This window comes from Scatophagus argus, chromosome 4 (genome assembly GCF_020382885.2).
Source record: "Scatophagus argus isolate fScaArg1 chromosome 4, fScaArg1.pri, whole genome shotgun sequence".
NCBI classification, from domain to species: domain Eukaryota; kingdom Metazoa; phylum Chordata; class Actinopteri; family Scatophagidae; genus Scatophagus; species Scatophagus argus.
This window is the reverse complement of record NC_058496.1, coordinates 9,430,815-9,449,068: the sequence shown is the minus strand read 5'-3', so window position 1 is coordinate 9,449,068 and position 18,254 is coordinate 9,430,815. Positions and strand designations below refer to the sequence as shown.

At 41.4% G+C, this 18,254-nt stretch overlaps 1 protein-coding gene across 2 annotated transcripts in view; it reads right to left on the bottom strand.

The window, feature by feature from the left end:
- unc5ca (unc-5 netrin receptor Ca) overlaps window positions 1–18,254 on the bottom strand; it is a 173,731-nt gene that overhangs the window by 50,508 nt on the left and 104,969 nt on the right. For both annotated transcript variants that reach the window (XM_046387556.1, XM_046387558.1), the window contains exon 4: window positions 12,025–12,128. In XM_046387556.1, coding sequence (XP_046243512.1) covers window positions 12,025–12,128 — 104 coding nt within the window. The remainder of the gene's footprint in view (window positions 1–12,024; window positions 12,129–18,254) is intronic.

The window sequence follows — 18,254 nt, the reverse complement described above, 5'->3', positions numbered from 1 at the left end:
AGACTCACCCTCTCACGTCAACATCCAAGAGTGGAGAGAGACAGAGAGGGGGAAAGATGGATGGGGGACAATCTCGAGAGAGGGTCGGATGGAGAAAAGGTATTTCCACAGTGCAATGGTGAAGGAGCGAGAGAAAGATAGAGAGTTAGGAAGGCGGTGATTATGGTGGAGGAGGATGAGGAAACAGCAAGTGCAGGCTAGAAGCAGATAGCTGTGGGTGATCCATTAAAGCTAACCCGACAATGTCAACAAATAGGGAGAGGAAGCATGAGAGGATGGAAGAGAGGGAGCCCGTGGAGGGAGAGAGGACAGCAATGGTGTGGAAGAATAGGACAAATAAAAAGGTAATGAGGAGGTAAGGGAGACTGAGGGAGAGACGGAGGGATTTGGAATTTCCATGCTATGTCAACAATTAGGAAAAGAAGGATGTAGGGGGAGCGAGACTGAGGTGCTGAATGGAGAGAAAAGGGAGTGGAGAGAGTAGATGGGGAAGATATACTGAGGTAATCCATTAGGTCAAACACTTGGGAAAACAAGAGATGGAAAGTAAAAGTCATGTGAGGAATGCAGGAGAAAGAGAGGGAATGAAAAGAAAACTAAGAAAAGACGAGAAGAAGTTGGCAGGGATAATATTTTTCTCAGGTGTCCTTGTGTCAAAACATGAATTGTGTGGTTGTGCGTGTGTGTATGTGCGTTGCATGTGTGTGTGTGTGTGTGTGAGAGAGAGAGAGAGAGACAGAGAGAGAGAGAGAGAAAATCCACCAGTGACTCCAGCAACTGTTTTCCCAGTCCTATCGAGCATCAAAGCACCAGGCATTACAGAGACAGGCTACCTCTGTTTAGGAATGATGGGCTGCACTTGAGAGACATGGTGCTGATGGTTGGTGAGCAAACATGGAATCAAGTCTCAATATTTTGATTCACACAATTACAACCCCAATTTCAAAAATGCCGGGACGCTGCAAACAAACTGTGTTTATCGACAGCGGCTTTACAAAGTGCTTCTGAGCTCATGTGGTGATATCCTGTGTACAATTATGCGCTTCACAAAGTGTTGAACGTCGCCCCGTCCTGGCTTGTGTGTCCCAAACTGGGTGTGTTTATTTTTTGAGCATGTCACAAGCTCTTTTGTTGCTCCTGTCACAAATTATTTGAAACGTGTCGCTGGAATCAAATTCAGAATAAGCATGTGCTTGAAAGAATCAATGAAGCAGATGAGGTAAACATAAAATATTTTGTCTCCATATTCTTTGCAATTGAGTATCTGTCAAAAAAGTATTAGGACAATTATCCTAATCGAACTGATGGAAAAAAGAGAAGGAAAACAGGAAATTGGAACAACAGAGAAAAAATAAATGAATAAACAAACTTAATAAATAGAAAACCACTCAGACTCTGAGCTCTACGGATGAAAAGGCATGAGGAGTGTGATAGCGTCCGTGCTAGCAGAAGGGGAGGAGGGAAAGAAAATACTGCAATGACAGTTTGGGGTGAGGGTGTTGGGGAAAGAAATGGTGAAATGAGACCCTGGGCTCAAATCATTAGAGGAGGATACAAGACGAAAAACATCCAAATCCACTCAACAGACGAGATGCATCAGGGGAGTGTTTCTCCAACCAGACGCTGACCTGCTAACAGCTAGAATCAGATTGAACACCTCAAATATCACAGCGGAAAAGTTCAGAAGGGATACATTTTCCACTTGTGAAAGAGAAACTTCAAGTTAGGAAATTAAAAGATTAAATCTGTTCTCTGTTTTAATATAGCCTGCTGTACTTTCTGTTCTTGTCCAATCTTTGAGCCCTGAATGTCACAAGGTAATATTTGTTGGAGGTATTTCAAAGCAAAGTAAAATACGGTAAAATATGCAGGCCCAAAACTGCCAAATGTTCAATCATGTAAAAATGCTTGAATTATTCCTTTATTTATGTAAGCATCATACATAACTGATTATTTCTTCCTTTTTCCAGCATTTATATGAACACACAACAAACAAGTGGATCATCACACAAAGTATCAAGTTAAGAACCGTCCTTGCATCCGGTTCTACTGCATTTACGACTTCCGCCCCTACTGCATCTAAAATAATGAATTTAATGCCTAAACGTAAACAGACACAGCAAGTGTTCTCGAGGAGATTTTACGGCGTTTGAGTCTATAAAGGCGGTGTGTTTTCGAATTGACTCTCGTGGTTGCTGTGAGTCAGTGTTGAAATGATTGACAGCTTGTTAAATTATAGAACAGCCCCATGCACGGTTAGGGGTCAATGCGGTAAAAGCGTTGAAGCCCTCTGTATGTGTGTATCTGTTGCTTCCTTTATTTCTCTGGACAGTGATGTATTTCAGGTTTCCTGCTGAATCCTCCAGTTCAGTAAGTACTTTAACATCACTAATGGCAACAGCAACCGGAGGAGAGCGAGACAGAGACAGAGAGACAGACGGAGAGAGAGAGAGAGAGAGAGAGAGCAAAGAGGCAGAGACAAGGTGAAGGAAATAAAGAAAAACAGGGAGGGATAAAGTGGGAGCAATGGGAGAGTGTGTGAAAGAAACTGTAGGATACAAGGCTGCTGAAGACCACTGAGGTGTTTCAGCTTTATGACCTAAAAACACCTGCAATGTCTGACTCATCTCTGAAGGAAAGCTCTTCTTGTAGCGCCATATAACTGAGCAGTCTGAGCTAATTTTGCTTATTTTTTTAGACCTTCCATGCTGACATTTATTTTTTTTAATGTGAAATGAACTCAAGAAACTGTAAATTGTAACTCAAGCAATTAAAAGTATGTCGGGAGTTTTTAACAAGAAGTGTCTACCTTTTTTGCTTGTGTATTTTTTTTTTAGTGAAGATGATTCATAGGCCCTCCTCATTTCTCACTTTGTTGTGTAGTATGTCCTCAAAAGAATGTCCTTTAAAGGTAATCAGCAAAAGATGTGTTTACCTGTGAAATTAAATTATACCAGTATACCAGATGATTTCAAAATAACGCATGTTCAAGGTGACTGTCAAGATAAAATCTGCATTATTCTCTTCATTCCCACTCAGCCACCAACGGTGACATAAACTGTCAAACAGGCTTCATGTAATAAATAAATAAATTTCAACAAGGTCTAAATGAAAACAAACAATACATGATTCATTAATAATTCATCGTTAGGACAAAAGGGTATGCATTTAATACAGTATAAAAATATGTGAGCATGTGCCCATAAAAATATGGGCACATCCTTGTGTTACACTTGCTATGATTGCTGTGCTTACCTTTCTAACATGCAGCTGCATATATGTGCAGGCATTTACGCACATGTTTTATGGGTGCGTGTGTGCGCATGTCAGAGCTGATTCACTGTACAGTGTAGGAGTGTTGATGACACTCCATAATCATTAAAGCATGAAGAGGCTCTGAGCTGATTGGGGGCATGCTAATCCTTTTTAATTGACTCTCCAGCTCTCCAGTGTTATTAAAACCGCCCAATAACAAAATCAGCTTTGCTTTATTAGCCGGGTCAGCTGAACTATTGGAGACCTCCCTGTTTGCTAATGTTGTATTTTGTGGAAGGATGGACAGAATAATGTACGAGCATGATGAACAAAGGACAAACTGGACATATACAAAGAAAAACAAAAAGACTTAATGCCTTTGATGGAAAATACTGTATTTTGAAAACAGCATCCCTTTTCATCTGCGGAGTAAGACGGGCAAAGCGCAGTCCGAACCGTAAGCTTCTAACCTTCCAGCATTTCCTTTTGGCGTGAACACATGCAAATTTTGCAAAGTTAAAATGTAGAAATGTATTGCACGCGATGTATGTACAAATGCAGACAGTATTTTACTGTATGAAGCGTAATGTGTTCAACCTTTTTCAGCACTGGCAAAATTCTACATCTTTGAAAACACAATTTTGCATAGCTGTGCAACAAACTGCAACACTGACTTTATAGCGTGCTCTGACAACGAGCGCAGCAGATGCCATTACTATCAGCATAGTTTCTCTTTATGGTTCCCTGAAGAACGACTGGAGCATTCTCCCTCTCTCTCTAAGTGCTGTACATCGGCCTCTGCAAGGTCACACTTAAGTAGCCTGCAGCCATCTACCTGTGAAAGAATTAGACTTCTGAAATCAGCAAACCATCAATCGTGCCAGGACCTTCTTGGCAGAGCACTTGATAAGCTGATGATTCAATACAATTCCAGGGTGTAAGCAATACTGTTGTTAATCTCAGCAAAAAACGTAGTCATATTCAATTTCACACCACCAAACACATTTGGCATAGTGTTAAATGGAGGACAGTGTCATAGCAATAATGGATTTTACAATCAGATGGTAGAAGAGCACATATCATTACAAACATATTCTCTGCTCCACAGTAATGACACGGTCATCATCTGATAATGTTCTGTTATCAACACGCACAAATTTAGAAAAATATTAATTGCACTGACAACGACCTCCTTTGGTAAGTCGCTGAAGACTACTTAACTGAATAGTGATGTAAGCGAAAAGCAATTAATTGGTAGCAATTATTCAAAGCCCTGGCTTATTAAACTTTCTTAGTTTTGGTCCCAAATGAGGAATTCAATGTCCCCCATTGCTTTAGTGGTTAAGCATATAAAATCATATCACAACTGCAGGCAGCAGTTGGACTGAGAACTATTTTTGGGGGGGATTCATTATACCATAAATATGTTTCTAATATGTTCAATGATATACATGGAAATACTCAGGGACTTTTATAGATGTTACACGCTCAGACGCGCAACTTTCAAAGTTGACTTACAAGGTCTAAAACTTGACGGAACAGAACAGAGATTTGTTGTTTGACACCGTCGCACCCCGTGTCAAAACAGTGTGCTCATTCATCCGTGACAACACTGTCAGGACTGCCGAGGGCAGCACGGGTAGCTGCCTGACAGTGCAGCGCACTCCACACAGTCATGTCACCATCACTCCACAGCTTTGTCTCGGAACTATGTCGAGAAAGACGGGGGGCGCGAGGAAGACTGAGAGACAGCAATAGTGACACAAAGAGACAAAGTGGACCAGAAAAAGTGGGAGAAATATTATAAAGACAGACACAGAAATGGAGACGGAAGGGACAAAAAGGACAAGCATAAACAGAAAACGGCTGAGAAATTGTGTTTCCTTGAAGACACGGAAAATCTGCAAGAGACAGAGAGTGAAGGGACAGCATTTCAACACCGGCGCATTTAATACTCTCTACATGTCACTGTCGGGAAGACATTAAAAAGGGTTAATTGCTGATTCAAACTATCCTGTAGTGGTGCTTGCCAAAGCCTTTGAATACATAATGAAAGGGGGGAGAGAAGGTTCTCTTAATTTGGGGGGTGTGGAGGTTCTACACAAACGCTCATTATCTCACTCCCTCATACTTCTGAGTCAAGCACCCACTCAACCCTCTACATGCTCCACACAAAAAGAACAAAGTCCCAGTTGCAAAAAGACTCCCCCTCAGACCACAGAGAACTAAAACTACATATGATCACAGCCCTGCACAGTGCATACATGCTTCCCTCCTTGAATTTTGATTGATAGTTTCCTTAAATGGCGTAGACGATGGCCAAATGGACCGTAAGCGCTTGCGTTTACAGTAACAGCGAAGGGTGAAATAGCAGAACTCTTGTGCACTTGTGAGAAAGCCAAGGTAAACATCTGGGCTTGGTGTTGCTAGAAGAACTTCCAGTTATAATCTGCAAATGAATGCATGCGTTCTGAAGTCAGAATTACACGAGAAAACGGGGAGAAAAAAAAGGCAGAAAGTCTCTCAGTGTAGACAGAACCAGTGAGGGGAACCAAACGGATCTAAACAGAGAAAACAAGCAACAGATACAGTAATTTTACGACCGTGTGAAGACAGAGCGAGCGAGAGTGGTCAAGAGACTAAAGAAGTGAGGAAGTCTGATAACTCATGCTGACACTCAGCAATGAAAAATACACATTTACGATGCAGTTCTGCACAGTCTGCTGGCTTTCGAGTGGGATCTGACTAATGCCTGAATTTACTGACATGGCTTATCACTGGATGAAAAGTCTCTCAGGGCTCCTAAAATACAAAGTGGTTATAAAAGACTGCACTGCTGTACAAGGAGCGAAGGAGTCGACCAGACAAGGCATAAAGCATGTGTGCGTATGTGTGTGTCCTTTCACGTGTCAGCACAAACACATCATTAGATAATGATCACAATCCCTCTCTACATCACCAGGAACCAACCACGATACATGTATTACCAAAACAAGACAAAAGCTGCTCCTGATCATCTGCCCCATTTGTAAATTACTCTGCGGTGATAGACCATCGCAACAGCATTTTAATAATCTTAACACCATTTCAATAATTCACCTCGGCAGTCGGAATAAAAAAGATTGCTGACTAATCTGTGGATTACGGTGAGGATTTCTGACAGAGGTTAAGGATCAAGGTAAAATGTGATGGGAGATGAGCCATGAGGCTTACTATGCTAGCTCAAAGAGGATTAAGGTAAGGATCTATTGGGGAAGCAGCATTACATAAATTGTTTTCGTGCACAGAAACACACACAGAGAGAGAGGCACACACAAACACACAGGTACACAAGCACGTGTGTGTGTGACCAGAGAAGGGCCAGGATGAAATGACTTTAATACTTCTGGTGTGATGGTCACAACAATTTCTAAGGCTGAAGAAAGACCGAATGCTTTCTTTCATATTTCCAGGTTCATGCAATACTATTTATCCAAAAATACAGCAGTCCAAAAAATGTCATTCACGATGATCCCTTTCATCTTTAAATCCACCGACAGAGCTTTTGATGCAAGAACTGGGAGTAGGTTCTGACTAAATACATGTTTTGGGTGTATTCAGTACTTGCAAATGGTTTATCCTGTATTATTTAATACTGAGCTCCAGTGAGATCTGAAAGTGGTTTAAAGCTGAAGGAATTCAATAGATCTGCTTCTATCTCTGAACGCAGGAAGACAGCACGTCTCATTTGTTAGACAGTTTAATTCACACTGTCACCTTCACTGTCCATTTAAAGCACTCCACCAGCCCAGATGTTATATCCTCCAGAGAGATTCTGCCAGCAAACGTCATCATATGACACACTGAAAATGGTGACTTCAAGGACTGAAATGTACTGTGTGTGTGCCTGTGTACAGTATAGTGTACTGAGTGTGATAGTGAGGTAGCTGTTGGCGTTTTGGCCACGCCACATCACTGATGACTTCTGACAGAAAAGTCTGCCATGATTTGCATCACAAAGACTTACTCACACACACTGACACACACACACATAAAGGTAATTACACAAATGCATGTGTCTAATCTTATTCTACACTGGCTAACACAGAAAGTCATTCACAAAAAATGACATTGATGGTCACTGCAAGGGAGGTTAGAGGCCAATTATGTGTGTGTGCGAGAGAGAGAAAGGCTGTGCGTCCTGGATTTACACAGACACATAATTTTACACCACAAATGTCCCAACTACTTCCTGGTTAGGATGGTGTGTGTTCTGCCTAAAGGTAAAACGTCTCTTTCCAGTTGCTGGTTGAGATCAGCTACATAACAGGCACCATGGAGCCAGCAGCTGGATGTGTGTCTACAGCTGATAATGATAATCTAAAACCCATCTTAAAGGGGCAATCTTCTTATGCCACAGTGACAGATTACTTGAAATTAATTGCGATATAAATAAAAGGAAATATTATAATAAACTCTTTTCAGTATAACTTTGCTTATAATTTATCATTTATCCTCTGATGTTAAAGATTATGCACAGAGAGAGAATACATGGGTTGATCATAATCCATTATCCACATGACTTGCACTAATTTAAGGCGCGGATTGAGTGGATAAGAATGTGACAGGAGCTTGACCAGGTTCCAGACACATATCCAGTTACTGTCTGACTGTGTGTGTGTGTGTGTGTGTGTGTGTGAGCGATAGACACGTGGAGGGCCTGTCACCACACACTGATGTGTTTATTTCACTGCAGCTGGGGTAATCACTCACATACAGAGACAGACGCAGACAGGGCCATACACAAATATTCACATAGACACCAACTGTTACACAAAATACACACACACACACACATGCAAACACACAAATCCATAGCCCCACCTGCTATGCACAGTCTGCTGACTTTGCCTGGCCCATGGGTTCACTCCTACTTGTTGTGTTTAAAGAAAAAAAATAATGTTTTCTTGCTGTCAGACTGCTGCCTTATTCTGTGGCCTCTATGTCCCAGTGAACCTCATAATATTTATAGGGAAAAATATACAAGTGAACTGTGGCTCAGATGTAAATTTCACATCACTGCTGGGTTTTGGTGGAAACCTTTATGGGCGATTCCATTATCTCAACTCGTTCTGATGACCTCAGGGCATGAATTCATAAACATAAAAAAGTTAACAAAAATAAACCAAACTAGAATTAAATCCAATCAAACTTTGGGCATTTTTCATCGAAAGTGAACACTGTGCTGCACTTGTTGCGAGTTCTGTGGGCATAAAGCCTTTCCTGCTGAACTGCTGAACCCTCCCTGCTGAATCCAATAGCTTTCCATCAGCTTTTAAAGGCTTTCGATCACAGCCTAAAGAGATTTAGATGTTTCTCAAGGATTTCACAATGCCTCAAATTGTGTCTCTCAGGAGCTTTAGATTGAAAGAGAGGAAAAAACACTCAGACAAGACTGACTGATGACAAGAGCAGTACTGTCAGAGGAAAGTGAAAAGATAATAATGGTGCACTGGTTGGTATGAGGACATTTTCTTTTGCAATCTCGAATTGGTTTGACCCTGACCTCTCAAGGCTAACAGCTGTGCAACAGTTAAAATGATCCCTGGCTAATCTGTCCCTTAGTTTACCTCTTATCATACTGTAGTTTGTGTGTGTGTGTGATTAAGGCTGTAGCTGCACATGCATCTACGTCAAACTGCATTTTGGCACGTCTGTGTACGGACGCTGCGGGAATTTGAATGTATTATGTGTGTCTGTGTGTGTGTTTATGCGGTCAAGGCTTTGGCATGTTGACAGCCACGTGACGCCATCTGGGACTTACGATGTAGGTATCACATATCAGGGCACCGACCCTATCACATTGACAACTTTACCACCGTCGTCAACTGGTCAACACAGCAACCGCAACCACTAATATTAGAACATTTTGAGAGAGACACCAACAACAATACCTGTCGATCAAAGCAAAAACAAACAAACAAAAAAAAGAGGGGTTGTGTGTCTGTGTGTGTGGACGACCGAGCCAGAGAAAGAGAAAACACAGAACGTGAACGGCAAAGAGAACGGACAGGATAAGAACAAAGAGAAATAGAAAAGTCGGAAGAGATAAAAAATAAAAAGTCATGGTTACAACCTGAGGTCATCAGAAGGTTTTAAACCTAAATCCCTCTAATCAGCTTCAGCAGACAGGGGAGGCAGACCAATCCATTTGCCCTCAGATCCCATTATGACAGGAGAAAGAAATGGGAAAGGTAGCAAATTGAACAGAGCGGAAAAATAGCTCTGAAAGTCGTTGTGTCGGTGTGTGTGCCTGCATGTGGCCTCAAATGTGCATGGCTCAAACAGGTGTCACAAAATACACAAAGCAGATGAGGCAGAGGTAGGACCGAGTCATTAGCGTAGAGATTCGACTCCAAGATGGAGTGTCGCTTGTGACTGTAAATGCAGGTGTGTGACAAGAGAGACAAAATGAGCAGCCCCGTCTCCTAGAAAATTGTATTTATAGACAACTGATTTGCAACAGAAAATAAGTTTGAGGATAATCTTGCAATCCACTCCAACCAGCTCCTCATGTCTGCAGCATCGTTCAGAGTTTTATGGTTATGTTTAGGCACTGGCATCACTCGGTTCAAGTTAGGGAAAAATCTGATTTTGTTTCAGTGTTAGCAAACAAACCTTAAGTCACTGCAGGCTTTTCCTGACTCAGCGTTAACCGAAGCTGGTGCCTGAACCTAATCACAGACCCGAACCCTGGACTCTGGTGTCACAGTCCAGCACTTTGTATGTCCACCATCTGCCCTGACCACCTTCCTGCCACTACTGTTTCTATTCACCCTAAGAAATGCTGTCTCTGAAAATAATCCAGGCAGTCATTAAGTTTCTCTACAATACATTTATGAAAACAATTAAGCGATATACAAACAGGGATGAAATAAGTAAAAAAAAAAACAAACAAAAAACTGTTAAACTGTTATCGCAATTAAACCAATAACTTTGATTGATTTATCTCAGAGGTGTGGCAGATTTCCAGAAGTGAAAGGACAGGGAAGGATCACCGTTATTCCCTACGACTCATTCTTTCTTCCCCCCAACACACAAACCCACACACACACCCCCCCCCCCCACTTTGTATGCTGGTCTGTCTGAGCGCCTCCCTCGCCCCCTCCCTTTCAGTTTCTCTCTCACCCTCTCTCTCGGGGGGAGCTGTGTACTTAGGTGCAATTGAAAACGACCATCAAACCCTGAGGAGCGAAACCTGATTCAGATACTTCTTATCCGGTAGCGCAGCCCTCTCCTAGTGCTGTGCTGCTGTTCTTCCCCTGTGACTGACTAAATGAAATTATGTCTTTTTATCCATTCAGGTGGGAACACAGCCAGACGAACTAGGAAATTAAAGAAGAATCTGAATTGTGAAGGACGTTCTCCTGTGTAGTTAAGGTCCTCAGGGAGTGAAGTGACACGTGTGGCTCTTCCAGAGTGGATGTTTACTGTGCGACACGTTTGATGAGCGAATAAAATGTCGGTGTGCTGACAATGTACTTGAGGCATACAATACTATCTCAGAGGAAGTGTTGTAATAGTGTTACTTATATTCACATGTTTATATTTGAAATTCACACCATATGGGACAGTCAGACCTCACAATGTTGCCATATCAAAGTGCCCTTGCAGGGGGGAAAACAGTATAATAACCGCTTTGAACGTCTGAAAAAACCAATGTAGTGATTTTACTGGAGAGATCATGAGAGCAAATGCCATCCCCCCCCTAAGTGAAGCTGAAGCCTGTTCCTGCTAATGACAAGGAACATGACAACGTTTTTCAGTCCTTTGGAAGGAAAGCAGACGATCCACTTTCATGGTCCTCATCATTTCCCGCAAAGCTCAGTACAGTAAGAAAGTGAGAATCGAAAATGTGAAATAACACGGGAATGCATGATAAGCTTCTGCAGTCAAGTCAAGTTTCTTCATGTAACTTGTGCCACAACTCAAATTGGCTCTCGGGGGACATTTAAGTCTAACTTTAAACTCCGGATCTTTGGATCAGCGTTACTTCATTGCAGCAGAGCTTTCAAGCAACTGTCACTCAAAGCAGGATTCAGCCTGTCCCCCTGATCTCCCCTGTGACAACTGAGCACGAATGTTGTCGTGCAATGTGAATCCATGCTGAAATGTCTGAAAACCCGTTGTGGAATGTGGAATCCTTTTATGCTTACATTTATTAATTTATCAAACACTGTACTTGTCTTTATTCAGGTTACACAATTTTATTTTTCCTACTGTCACTATTGCAGGATGAAAAATGTAGCATTATGAAAGCTGTTTAGCTTTGAGATATTAAGTCGCATCAGTGGTTGCTTTAAATGTGGTAACATTTAAAACGAAAAGAAAAAAGCTACTTAACAAAATTCATCAGAAGGTTCAGGATACATTTTTTTTAAGCTTGCCTTTCAACCACTGACTGCAGACCGTTTGAGGGGTGAATGAACCCAAACCACTCTGTTCTGCTGTCTGTCTGTCACAGTTCCAGGCAATTTCAAAAAGTGTCATCTGTAATAACTGACTTTTCTATAGGACTTTCAAGCTATTTCAAGCCAGTTGATGATTTCTGTTTTTTTGTTTTTTACATCTTTCTACATTCTCTTATTGTCTTCACCCCGTCTCTTCAGTAAGCTCCCTCGTGGTGTTCCACAAGTCCTCTCTTTCTTCCATAAGTTCTACAAGTCTTCTAATCTTGCATAGTTCTTTGTGTTCACGTCAGGTGGAGGTTAACAGTAATGCTGCACATACCTCAGCAGCTGGTATGCCCTCCGGAGGACGACACTGTAACAGCACTTCCTGCTCCAGAGATACTTCCTTCCCCAGGGGCTCCTGTTCGAATGACTTCTTCAGGTCTGAGGAGAGAGAAGCAGCTTAATGATGGCTATAGGACACAGTATGAGGTAAAATTGCAGAAATGACATGCTAAGGGAGCCAGTAAAAAAGCTCACGTTGCACACTGTGGTGACAGCAGTGAGCAGGGATCCACTGATTGGCTGTGTCAACTGAGAGCAAGCCCTTGAAATTAAATGGGTAAACTACATGCATTCATATCGGTATTAAGTTATTTAACTTCCAATTAGGGCAACCCTGGAAACATGACAATCAGCAGCAGTGATTATGACAAAGGACATTAAGTCTCAGTGGGAAGCAGAGGTATGTGGGAGGGTATTTCACAAAAGCATCTTGTGATTTAGCAGTTAGGTAGGCCATTTCAGGAGATGGGGCCCACCTCACTGTAACTGGCCTCATATAAGGCAACATTTGCACAGTAGTTATGGAACTGGTGGTTGAAAATCAGTCATGCATATGTTGACTCCTCCCATTCTCCTGTCACTTCAGAAATGCACACAACAAGGAAAAACACTTAACTATATATATGTCCTTGGTGTCAACCAAAGCTTGCACAGGTGCACATGTTGACACACACACACGCACACAGATACACATTGTTTTAACAATATGGTTAACACTGTTTTATGCACACACTGCTGGTCATACTATTAAGTTCTTTAGCTGCTTCACACACTAAATACATGCTGCTTTGTTACATGCATGGCCCTCCATCACCACGCACAATATTTAAACCTCGCTTTCATTCCATATAGACTTGCCAGAGTTCGGGGGTTCTGAAGTGCGCCAAAGACAATAAATGATTCACACTAATGGTTTGCATGCTGTGATAAATGACAGCATTACAAAGCAGCATGGAATGCTTTGCAATTTCTTTCACAGAACGTTTCAATAAAAGCTCAGCTGTTTCCATTTTGAGGGGATGATGCTCACAGTAGCAGACTTTAAGACAATTAAACAGACATTTAAAAAAGGACAACAAAAAAACAAAAAGATATAAGCGAGGACTGCAGAGAAAAGGCATTAAAGAATACAAATGAAAACACAAGAACCCTTGTGTGTGGATGGACAGTTTTATTCAAGGGAGCTTAATGCTTAATATATTTTTTCTTCGCATCTATGATTTCTCCTGCTGCCATACGTCTCCACATAGATTTACAAAAAGACGCTATTTCATTAACGGAGGGAGTTGGAAACCACTGTTCAGCTGTTCACTTTGAGTCTTCTTGTCTCGACTCTGCAACTCTTCTCTCTGACTGAGCATCTTTTGCTGAACATCTCTGCAAATCACTGCAAATCTACCTCCATGCAGGCCTGTCCCTGACACGGTCACTCTCTGACTTCTCCTTCTATAGTTTGATTGATTCCACCTATTGGACCCATTGGAGTTGAAAACTGACTGCTTTTTTATTTACCTCCCTAGTCTGCTGCTATACACTATACTGTGCGCATTTATTCCAGTATTGGCAGCTGAGCTTAACACATGGTAAAATAATTAGCTGCTATAGAAAAAGGCCATAAAACAAATTGTAACCTGAGATGAGTGGCAGCCTTGCAGGACTTAGCAGGTGACTTTATTTATGGGCCTGATGGATTTCTAAATGAGAACATATGCAGGGGATGAAGTGGGGAAAAAGGAAAACATGATGTTTTCTTTTTATCCTGGCTCCTGGGTGTAACTCAGAGTTTTATGATTTGGTTTATCCTAAAATCAGAGCATACAGACTATGTTAGGATCTGGATAAGAGGATCTGGAAAAGTGCCCTTTTGTATCCTATTCTGTATAACAACTTAATGAACAACTATCCACACACAATTTCAGTGACACAAACCCGCCACACTGCACAAATACATACAGTAATACATGTGTAGTGAAAAGAAAATGGTGTTAAATTCTGTGTACATAATTATGCCTGCATGTTTTTGCATTTGTACAATATTTGTGTGCACGTACGTACACACATGTCCGGTGTATGTGTTTGTGTTCCTGCGTGCTTGGGAGAGCGAGACTTGTAACTGGATGATTGAGTGTCAAATGTCAAAAATGTAACAAATGCAAGCCAGTATGAACGATTAATTACACCGGCAACATATCTGAGGATATGTGAGGTGTGTATTTCAAAGTGCTATCCAGAGGTTTGCTGATACGGCAGCATTAACAGCAATGTTTAACTGATACAGTATTAGGATTTATTAATACTAGAAACTTTTTCACTTTGAAGAGTTTGAGAGTCATCTTGTGAGTTTGTGAAGGGTGGCTGCATCTGTGGAAGATAAATCCTCTCTCCTCTGTCCTTTAGTTTTTAAAACCATACACAAAACTTCTGCTGGAGGGCACAGCATGCGTGTGTGTGTGCACGCACACGTTTGCGTGTGTTATCCTTGTGTCCTTCTACTCTCCTGGTTCCCAGGTGTACTCTTAATCACCTTATCCGTCAGCTGTAGTGCACCATTTGTAGACACACTGGACAGTACATTTAGTAATGCTGAACCGGCTGAATCAGAGTCACTCAAGAGTCTGTGTATTTCATCAGGACGGCCACCTTACAGTGGCTGACAGTCACAGAAGGAGACAGAGTGAAAGAGAAGGAGAAGTAAAATGGGAGGGGTGGGGGTATGGAAGGTAGGAGTCGGGACAGCAGGTGGAAGGTTGAAAGATGAGAGGCAGAAAGAGAGAGACGAGGAAGGAGGGAGAAGTTGGCAGCACACAGCAGGACCACCTTACTCTCTCCTAATACCAAAACCACCTGCTTGGTCTTTACCTATCAAAGCCTTTTTCATGTCCACAACACGGCCCATATATCAAACCATTCAACAGAAGCTCATGTCAGCGAGTCCACATTGTAACATCTGTGCTTACCTGTCTTATCTCTCTCAGAACCAACCAGCAATCCATCAAACATCCCAGCCACCAATCGGATTTCAATTACCTTTCCTTTATCAAGATCCCAATCTTAATCGCAAAGACAAGGGGGGAGGTATTATGTGTCTAGCTTCCAAAAGAACTTTGAATCCAGGCTTTAAAAGATAATTTCGCTGGTTTTAGATTTTTAGACTTAGACTACTCTTCCCAGTTCAGACAGACCTGCTAAGGATCTGGAGAACCAGGGAAACAATTACGCATTTTGTCGATTCTGTGCCTGTGACTGCAGAAATCACAATTCATATGGTATGGAAAATGTTCAATATAATTATTAAGTGTTTAGTTTAATTTACTTATTTTAGATATTTACACATGTAGCAATCTGGTCAGGGCCTTGGGTTTTCATGTGTGTTACTGGATATCTTTGGACAGAAACTACTGAGGAAGAACTGTCTTTTTTAAGGAAGGACAGCTTGCACTGTTTCTGTGTGTTTATGGTTGTTAAAGGAGTACATTTGAGTGTGAGTTGCTGAGAGTTGATGCATACAGCACACATTATTTATTTATTTATTTATTTTACTTCATGCAAATATTCTTTGACATGTAAGTGACAACTGACCCTCACCCTGACCCCAACCAGGACAATGACTGACTTTAGGGCAGACATGAGACCCCAGTGTTTATCATTCTTGCCAGTTTGTGTGTTATTATTGTCCAATACAGTTTAAATAATATATCTTGAGAGTCACATATTGTTATGTTAGACATTACTGTGTAAGCATGTGTAAGACCTGCAGGAGATGAGCTACAGACATAAGAGACTTAACAGGCAGGTGTCATGTTTGAATCTATACGTGTGAGCAAGGTGTTAGGTGAGATCATGTAGTCTGCTTTCATGATTTCCAAAATTCTCCAGAACATATTCCCACCTAAATGCCGAGGTCTAATTTCATGCAATATAATCTAATTGTTATCAGATTCCGAGTTATGTGAGGACACAGAGTATCGCTGAGACTGAATGATAACTCCATAATGCAGTCAATCCCTCTGGGGGATGACAGCCTGAACAGAGCATGATGGTTCATTATGGGAGTAATCACCCAAAGCTTCAGCCCTAAATCCACCACATGGCTACCCACACAACACACAGAGACACACGTACATGGACAGACACCGAAAGGGAAAGAGAGAGAATGAGTTACTGTCACAGTGCAGGCAAGTACACACAGGGGATGAGAGACAAACGAGCAGGCACGACGCATTCGTGGGGACAAGGCAACCACAAATAGTGAGAAACTCACAGTGGGACAGATAAACAGACATATAACCACAAATGGACAAAAAAAACCCCTAAAAACAAAAAAACAAAACTGAGGACACAAGGGGAGAACGAGGAGGTGATTGAAAGACGAAACACACTTCACATGCCAGCCAATTCCAGGAACAATTTCCCGGTCTTAATTAGTAAGGGAGATGGTGAAATGAGGAGTTGGTTACGAGAGTTGATTTCCATAAAGATTGAGAATGAAATTAAAGGAGATTAAGGGAAACTGCTTGGGGATGAAGAGACAACACACACACACACAATAAGAAGCTAGCGAGCTACGACAAGTCAGGATTTTGCCAGTTTGTTAGCAATAGAGCATGCATGTTTGAGTGTTTGTGATTTAGAGAAAGTGTGACATTGCGTCCGCAACACCAGGGGACCGCGAATTCACATCAATGGAGGAAGGTGTGTGTTTTCGTGCATGTGTGCACATTATGTGCCTGAGGGAAATATGTGCACAGGAGAGGAGGGACAGCTGTGTCCTATCAATGCACTGACCCCACTTCACTCTCAAACTGTAGACCACGCTATCCAGCTTCATAAATACAACAAAAGCAAAGATACACTCACTAAACAACTTTGGAGCTACAGCAGGGTTGAAAAGTACACAGCCTTGTAAAGTGTTCTTCAGCGTGAACTCCCCTAAAAAGATACAAAGCTGCGTAAGCATCTATTCAGAGATGACCCTTCCTTGCATAAATTCTCATCCACCTCGTCTCCCTTCCTCCCCCTGTGTCTCTCTCCACCTCTTTCCCTCTTCGTCTAAAACTTCTTCCACTGCTCAAAACTGTTATTATGTTTGTGGTTAGTTTGTTGCCTCAGGCACCTCCACATAAGCACATTTCAGAGCAATTATCCAAAATGGGTGTCTCCGCCTGCATACTACCCATGCCAAATCATAACGGTTTCCCCTGGTGGAGCTGCTCAAGCAATAAAGAGCAATGTGAGATGCTTGGGAAGAAAACAGCAAGCAAAGTACTCTCCTTTAGTCTAAGAGAGGATAATTTGGACATGCAATTTCCTACACTGTGGCATGCAATGGAAACAATCAGACCCCTGAATTAAAAAAAAAAAAAAAAACAACTAGAAATTTAAGAGATAAAGCATACAAAGTGGTACAATAATGTTTAATAAACATTAGAACAAAATGGAATGTAAATTGATTTGCAATTAAAACATATTTTCATTAAATGATAAAAATCAAAGCTGTGCCAAATGAAACAGTTCCTTCTGTGTGTACAATAATGAGGTGGATTTGCATTGGTTTCTTCCGATGTCTTGACAGGAGAGTCATTAAAGGCACAGTACGTAACTGCTGCCGCTAGGGGCCTCTTAGTAAGGACCACAACAAAAGACGGAGTTTGGTGAAGTCATGAATTAGTGTGGGATGCAGGAAACGGTGCAATAGAGCAGATAGTTAACTCATTTGTCAACTTCCTTCTTAACTCTGGTGTTTGGAGGAAGTTATAGCTGCCAGAGAATGTAAAGGGAATATGACACCATCGACACGAGACCAAATAAAACGCACCATTAATTCGAATAAAATTAAGAATTTCTTTATGTTTGAAAATTGTTGAAAATATTTGGGATAATTGAAGTACACAGAAATATGTAAGGTCTAGTCATTTTACATATCATGCCTTAAAATGGTGAGAATCTGTAAAACTTTGCTGAATAACCACTATGTGCTGTGTATAATGTTTAGTCAGATCACCATCAATTTTATGCTCATCCAGCAGGTTTGACTTTCATGGAATATATCCTAAGGTTATACTTAGTCTTAGTGCCGTGGTTTATGGTAAGGTACCTCTTCAGACTTCGGGACCTCAAATATACATCTTGAAATTCCAGCAAAGCTCAACAAAAAATCAAAAATATAGACTAAATATAGAATATAGACCTTGACCTTGAGTGTCATTCTCATTTTCACTGTGGTTA